This window comes from Tachysurus vachellii, chromosome 2 (assembly GCF_030014155.1).
Source record: "Tachysurus vachellii isolate PV-2020 chromosome 2, HZAU_Pvac_v1, whole genome shotgun sequence".
In the NCBI taxonomy this organism is placed as follows: Eukaryota; Metazoa; Chordata; class Actinopteri; order Siluriformes; family Bagridae; genus Tachysurus; species Tachysurus vachellii.
In genome coordinates this window covers 18,654,337-18,662,603 of record NC_083461.1, presented here as the reverse complement: position 1 = coordinate 18,662,603, position 8,267 = coordinate 18,654,337, and the positions used below count along the sequence as shown (strand labels likewise).

Genomic DNA, 8,267 nt, shown 5'->3' with positions numbered 1-8,267 from the left:
ATAAAAAAATAATGCTTCCTATAGCTTCAGTACTTCTGTGGCATAATAATTAGTACAGGAGGATGCGGATTGGGACGTAGCCATGGTTTCCCCCTCTCAAAATAAGGCGTGGCCAGTGTGACGCAAGAAAGTCAGCAACCAATAGCTGAGTCCTTATCGCCCCCACCCACCAAAACACTCAAGGGCACGAGCAGGCTTAATATCTGCTGCAAAAAAATACGAATTATTTATATATATTTATATATTTTTTAATAGTACTTTTGTCATAGCTACACACTGTATTAAGGTTCCACCTGAATAAGCACAGAAACAATGTAAATACATAACTAAGGGACGACTGCTGTAATGTACTTGTCGCTGATTGGTCGCATAACAATATGGGATCTCCATGGCGATTTATTTTTTTTTGACACGCCTCACAACAGCCAATGAACGCTCAAGACACGGTAGTGACGCAGGCTAAAAACATCCAATCGCTTGTCGTTTCGTGGGCGTGTCCTGGTGTTTCTGTGTATCCGCCCACCTCAGGGCCAGAGCAGAGGATTTGCTATAAAGCGGCTCAGTGACTGGTTTAAAGTGCAGAGTTGTAAAAAAAAAAAAGAAAAACCTCCCGCGGGCAGTGAGTGGGGGAAGTCAGACTGATTGTCAAGAAGCAAACTGTCCCAAACAGGGAAGGAAAAACAAAGCATAAGCAAGAATAAAAAAAGCACTAACTGGAATAACAACCTTTATCAGCTCTGCGGAAGTCACTAAACTACATCCGGGGATCTGAACCTGTGTCCTGCTCGCTCGTGCTTGCGTGTGAGTACAAGCTCTGTTTTATTTACTACCAACATATCTGATGTATTCCAGTGTGTCAGAAAGAAAAAATACGTTTAAACGTGTCTTTAATCCGTGGGCTGGTTACACGACAAGCTGTCCGTCGAGTCCTGTTGCTAGACACATGCTAATTGTGCTAATGCGTAGCAACCGTATGTGCACTGCTTAGTAACCTGGTTACAGCAGCAGGCTGTGTGCTTTGGTCTAACTGCACCAGGAGAGATTAGACTAGATTAGATTATCTCAAGCTTGGTTAGTTTTGTGCTAGTTTACCTGTAGTTTATCTGCCTCTTTTTCTAACCCCCTTTCCCCTGACCTGAAGCTTTTTAGCTACAGTACTGACACTAAAAATAATAATAAAACAAACAGACTATTTGTGATTATTTTAGTGTTTGTTGATGATCCAGTCAGTGGGGAAATGTTTGGCTCTGCTACAGATTCGTGAACAACAAACCAACCGATTAAAAATGCAGCAGGATGAAAAAGAAAAACAAACAAACACAAACCTATTCCTTTTGTCTGAATAACACAAATGTCCGTAAGAGAAAGATGAGCTCGAGCAGGTTATGATTGATTGATTGATTGATGAATAAATAAATAAATAACACTAAATTGTGCTGTTTTGTTGTTAGCATGTTGTTATCCATGAGACGAAAGGCGTAATGGACTAATTTGGTAAAACCCTGGTGTGTTGTTGGAACTACACCCCGTTCACTTCGCCATATTACTGGCTGCTATGTGGAAGGAAACCCGATAGCTAAAAAAGCTATTGCGCAATGTCATGTCCAAGTGTCGCATCATTAACAAACAGCTTAAATATAGCTGTGTGTATGAAAGGATTGGTTTGTTTTAACACTATAATACATCCTGAACGTCTGTAACCTGCCATTTCCTTTGTCACTCGTCGTTTCATAAAGCTGAAATAATGTCAATATGTGCTTATCAATTAATGTTCAGTGAATATCTAGCGTTCGAGACCTAATCCTCTGGTGATCCGTGTAAACATTGTGAAGCTTTGTATTAGATGATTAAGTTGAGTTTAAAACGCAGCTGGATCGAACGTTGAACATTATTGTCTCTTTTGTCCTTTCCAAAGGATAGAGAAGACTTCCCTGTGGAAAGAGAGATCTGTTCGCAGCAGCCATTGTTCCTGTTTTTCCCCCAAACTGATCAATTACTGCCTAGGAGGTTTTTATTTTGCAACACTCGGCTTGAGCAGCTCTCGAAGGCACGCACGCGCACTTGCAACTGTGAAGCAGCTATGCAGCTTGAAATCCAAGTAGCCCTCAACTTCATCATATCCTATCTGTACAACAAGCTCCCTCGTCGTCGGGTGAACATCTTTGGTGAAGAGCTCGAGCGGCAGTTGAAAAAGAAATATGAAGGTCATTGGTACCCTGACAAGCCATATAAAGGGTCTGGGTTCAGGTGTATACATGTCGGGGAGAAGGTCGATACGGTAGTGGAAGAAGCAGCCAAAGAGAGCGGGATTGACATCGAAGATGTCCGGAACAACTTGCCTCAGGACCTCAGTGTGTGGATCGACCCGTTTGAGGTCTCATACCAGATCGGGGAGAAAGGACCTATCAAGGTGCTTTATGTGGACGATAATGGCGAGAATGGGTCTGAGTTGGACAAGGAGATCAGGAATAGTTTTAACCCCGATGCTCAGGTCTTCATGCCAATCAGCGATCCTGTGGGTGTCTCCTCAGAGTCTAGCTCTCCGTCGCCCCCATTTGGTCAGTCTGCTTCTGTCAGCCCCTCATTCATGCCACGCTCCACCCAACCTTTAACTTTCACCACAGCCACTTTCGCCGCCACCAAGTTCGGCTCCACGAAAATGAAGAGCAGCAGCCGTGGGGGTGGGAGCAAGGTGGCACGCACATCTCCCACCAACCTGGGCCTGAATGTGACCAGCCTACTGAAGCATAAAGCCATTTCCAATTCCATGCATTCTCTTTACGGTCTCGGGCTCGGAGGGCAGCCGCAGCCAAAGGCCTCTGCGCTCTCTCCTAATGCCAAGGAGTTCGTTTTCCCTAACCTCCAGAGCCAGAGCAGCTCCACCGCCATGTTCAGTAATGAGAATCCGCTCAGCCTCAGCCCTCTTCAGTACAACAATGCCTTCGACGTGTTCACAGCCTACGGGAGCCTCAACGACAAGTCTCTCATGGATGGTCTAAACTTCAGCCTAAGCAACATGCAGTATTCTAACCAGCAATTCCAGCCAGTCATGGCTAACTAATGAATCCAGAATTTATTTATGAATTATTGTTGGCAAAAGGAAAGAGATAAAAATGACGCACACTAACAAAGGACGTAAGAACAACTGTGGGAATGGAAGCAAAAAAAAAAAAAAGACCCTGTTAGTCACAGAAAAAAGCATGTGCCCAAGGGTGTTGTCTTTCTGAACCCCCTTGAGTTTGTTTCTACTAAAAGCTTGTTGTACATGTCCAAGCTTGGTTACTTTCACATCGATTTAGTTTTCTTCGTATTTTTGCCAACAAAGCACAACATTTTTTACTGTTTTAAAAAAGTTCTAAAATTATTAAAAAATAATAATAAAAAAAAAGCTTCAAGTTCTGGCCTCATACAGTATTTTCAAGTTGGCTTAAGACTTGGCTGATTTTTAAGAAATTGGCACTAATGAATATATATATCTGGGGTTACTTGGTCCTTTTTTTCTAATTGTATAATTTAATTGAGTACAGAGTTTGTAAAGTATCATTTTATATATATATATATATATATATATATATATATATATATATATATATATATATATATATATATATATATATATATATATATATATATATATATATATAGTTTCTATGACACGGTATTGCATTTATATCTTTTTACTACTCCAGTGATCTGTGATGGCTGCAGCAGCTTTGTTATATACATTTTTTTTTTTTTTTTTTTTTTTTTTTTTTTTTTTTTTTTTTTTTTTTTTTAATTATTAAATTACTGAGATCCACCTTAATAAAGATAATAATAAAGATTGTGTACAGGCTATACTTTAGTGTTGGAAATTCAGTATAGGAATATTTGCTTTTTTAAAAAAGAAAACAAAAAAAAACACAAGAGTTGTATTTTCTGTTAAGAGTTGAAGATTTTTGCTATATTAAGGACAATGTAATCATATATTAATTTTGTACCTACATTGTGCAATACTTGATAAAATACGGTATAACAAAGTATTTTGAGTCAGTGTCTTACACCTGAAGAGGGACTGAAATAGTTTATATTAAGTTTGTATTAAAATGCTTAAAAATATATGCTTGTCTTTATTTTTTTCATATTTGCACCCTGGCCTTTTTCAATAAAAGCAAGTTTAGTCAAAAAAATCTCTCGGTTTTGATTCTTTTTTTTCTCTTCTTTCTCTTCAGTAGTGAGCGAGTGGGATTTTCCCGAAATTTACCAAAGACCGTGATGGAAATAAATGTTTGTATTTTCTTTTCTTTTTTTCCTCTCAGTCTATATTCGTTTGGATGTTTGTTCAGTTTGACTTGTGGAACAGAATCCAGTCAAAGCGTACAGATGTACAGTTAAAGGTTAAGGATCTTGCTGAAAGTGTGTGTGTGTGTATGTATGTGTGTGGGCCAGTTCTGGCTTTGGAGCTTACATCCTCCTCCAGCAGATCCTTCACCAGCGAGCTGATTAGTTTTAGGAAGAAACCGTACTCAGGACTGCTTTTGATGGCGTCCAGCCTTCTACATCCTGTTTTCCCAACAACAAAGGAATCAATAGTCCATTCAAGGCATGAACTATTGATCTGATTTTTTTTACTTATTTATTTTTATTACAAATGTCACCTTCAAGCTTATTAGCTATTAGTCACTTGTGAGTTTCCGGCTCAGAGTCAGTCACATGTTAGCACACAGTTCAATCCCGAAGTAAACGACATTTTCTTTTTTTTTTTCCCCTAAACAACAGATTGATTTTTCTACTGCTAATTATTGATTTGTTTCCAATAAATAATGTTTGGACCTTGAATCCTAATGAAGCAGCTACTAGCATGATGAGAATGAGCTCATGAGTATTTTGTTTTGTTCTTCTGGGTTACATCAGTGTAGGACATTTAGCACTAGGGGGTTAGGAGCATTTCCAACAGTCCAGTGTTAAGTATCCAACACTTAAGTAATGGATCTTCATGCTTTGGGCTTCAATTACTTTCACATTGGAAAATGGCAGCAGGGTAAATTCTATTGTTTCACATTATTGTAAGTGAAAACAAAATGTCATTAAAAATGTGTGTGGGATATTTTTGTGGGCCTGAAACCTTGTTATTTAATATCAGTTTATAATGTAATGTAGATAGTGGGCCTAATAGAGGTTGCTAATAGAGATTTCCTAAACTTTTCAGAGATGGCTTAACTCTGAGTATTCACATTTGACGTGAGAATTCTACTTATTTTATCTCTATCGTCTCGGACGCTCCACAGGCGCTTGCTACTATTGTGGACATCCCAACCTCGCTATTAATCTTGAAATGTGTGCTTTGTTTTCCCAGCTGAGTGTAAGCCCCTCGTGTGCAAGCTGAGATTAGAGCGTTCACAAAGACTCCTTGTTTATTTTCAATGCTGTGGTTTGGAAAAAAAAACAAAAACAAGCCGATAACATGAATACGATCGAATACATTCAAATACCAAACTGGATGCTTGTCTCCTATGTTGTATAATTCATTTGTTTTTAGGTTTTTACTAATCTATCGAGTTTAAAACATCGATCACGGTTGCCTGAAGGTAGAGTGACACCAAAATCTCTTTCGCCACGAAACATCCAACAACTGACTTACAAAACAGAGACCGAGTGAGTTTATGAACCTCTTATAAAGCGGTGCCTTAGTTTATACTGAAGTGATTTCCTGGGTATTAGGATCCTATCTGTTTTCTGTTCGGGTCTGAGATATCTTTGGTTATTATAGATGCGGTGGACGTCTTTGTTACTGTTTTGATAAAAATATGTAAACACAATGAATTCAGCATAGACTCAGGATAAGGTCTGATGCTTTGGTTCCTAGATGTTTACATGTTAGGTATATTAAGGTTCAAGTTAGGATTGAAAATCATTGTCCATGAGACAAAAAGGCCACTTTAGACATGTTGGGACTTGTTCAGGAAACACTGAGATACAATTTGAGAAGGCTGTGACGTCTCTCCTCTCACAGTATTTTCATTGACGTGACCTTTCCAAGGAATGAGGTGGTGGCAAAACATTACACCTTACCGTCCTTACAAAAATGCTTGGCATGCAGGTAGACATTGTAAATCAGGTTTGTTGTAGTTAATAACTATTTTTAGGCCGTGGTGACGTGCTTTACGTTTAGTCTGCTGTAATGACTACGAGTGTTGTAGGTCACATGACGACGCTATCAGTGGTCATGTGACTTTCATCAGTGGTTTTACAGAATGCTGTTTCTAAATAGAACACAATTTTTTCAAAGCCTAATAAATAGTTATGTAAACTTAAGGAACTTCAAGGCGTCCCGGAATACAGAGAGCTCAAAGCGGAAGGTATGGTGGTGAAGAAGACTGCAGCTCTCTGCAAATGGCCCCTTTTCTCCTTCACGTCATCGTCATTCACGGTACACACAGTACACAATGGCGGCGCCCACAATGACTGAGTGATTCCGTTGCAACAAAACCCATTGCACAACGAATAATTTGTCACAGAGGAGGACTCGAGCACAAGCAGATGCTGTATTAATGGATTTTGTTTGCCATTCTCGTGCCTCTCTCTCAGAGCGCATGGGTGGCAGCGGAGACCATTCCTCTCCTCACCGTCCCTGAAGTATTTGATGCTTCGGGCCCTGTGTAATTTAATCTCAGTTGGATCCCTGAGGCTCTTGCCCATAAACCTCTGCTCTTATAATAGAAAGCTACAACACAATTTCTCCTCTAATCTAGCCACTTCTGTTCAACCAAGATAAGATTGGCCTTGCAGGGTTTTCTCTGGATCCTATGCCTGTGTAATGTGTAGAAGCCATGACTCAGTTTATCAACATTGCTTTGTCTAATGTTGAAATCAAGAGAAAAATACCTGTTTAATCAAAATACTGCTTTCATGCCTTCTTATGTTTTTACTCCGGGCTTCGGTAACTGGTTTGGATCTCAAACGCCCACGTGTTCACAGTAAGGAAACACCCTGTGTGTCAACACTGAAGAATTTCTCACTGATTAGAGGAATCCCGGTCAGACATCTGATGACGTGAAGGAAACCGAGTATCGGTTTCGTGCTGTAAGTTTTCTTTTATGACTTTGTTCAAATTTGAATATTAGCGTTACACTTCTACCTTGTTTCTAAGAGCTTCCAGCAAGCAGATTACTAGCTATGCATCTTCAATGTCAGATTAGAGTCCATAGAGGTAGAAAAATCAGTGCAGCACTCAGAGGAACCCTGCTCAACCTAAATTATTCAGCATAGATGAAACTAAAAGGCTCACTGATGTGCTACATGACTTTCAGTAAAGGTCAAGGTAAGATGGAAAAATCAATGACTTTTCCCACTCGATCAGCCTCAGCAGGAATATATATATATATATATATATATATATATATATATATATATATATATATATATATATATATATATATTTCAACTCCGGCGTGGGTGATGACAGAAGGACGAGGGCCAAACTCTTGGGTAATAGCTTTGAAGATTCAGATCTATCAGTGTTGTAATGATGACTGTACTGTCTTTCATTCCTTTATGTGACCACAAAACACCTGCAAACAGAGCATGGTATAAAATTCAATCCTTTAATGCAATACACATTAAAATGAGTCACAGACTGTTTGTTACATAACTGTAGTCATTATATGTCGATGTTTAATGCATCATCACTTCAGAACATTTAGTTATAATGTTTGGATTTATATCTAGACCTTGGATCTTTTTTGATTATTTATGGAAATACAGAAAATAATTAAAATGCTTAGAATAAACAAGAATAGAAAAATCTAACTATATGCCTTACGACTTTTTTTTTTTTTAATATGACATACTGTGGGGGCACGGTGGGTTAGTGGTTAGCACGTTCGCCTCACACCTCCAGGGTTGGGGGTTCGATTCCTACCTCCGCCTTGTGTGTGTGTGTGGAGTTTGCATGTTCTCCCCGTGCCTCGGGGTTTCCTCCGGGTACTCCGGTTTCCTCCCCCGGTCCAAAGACATGCATGGTAGGTTGATTGGCATCTCTGGAAAAATTGTCCGTAGTGTGTGAGTGAATGAGAGTGTGTGTGTGCGCTACGATGGGTTGGCACTCCGTCCAGGGTTTATCCTGCCTTGATGCCCGATGACGCCTGAGAGGCTCCCCGTGACCCGAGGTAGTTCGGATAAGCGGTAGAAAATGAGTGAGATTGAGTGATGTACTGCTGTAGTGTTAGTTTATTAGCACAGTATTTAAACCCACCAGCACGAGTAAAAATCTCTGCTTATTTATTTAA

General features: G+C 39.5%; 1 protein-coding gene across 1 annotated transcript; it reads left to right on the top strand.

Moving 5' to 3' along the window:
- The first annotated feature begins 574 nt into the window (after positions 1 to 574).
- On the top strand, positions 575 to 3,114 carry tob1b (transducer of ERBB2, 1b). The gene is made up of 2 exons (XM_060861743.1): positions 575 to 801; positions 1,916 to 3,114. The coding sequence occupies exon 2, from the start codon at positions 2,081 to 2,083 to the stop codon at positions 3,059 to 3,061; it is 981 nt and encodes a 326-aa protein (XP_060717726.1). The 5' UTR covers positions 575 to 801; positions 1,916 to 2,080; the 3' UTR covers positions 3,062 to 3,114.
- The last annotated feature ends 5,153 nt before the right edge of the window (positions 3,115 to 8,267 follow it).

Excerpts from the sequence above, each read along its gene's own strand:
- tob1b (XM_060861743.1), top strand. The coding sequence starts at position 2,081 with ATGCAGCTTGAAATCCAAGTAGCCCTCAACTTCATCATATCCTATCTG.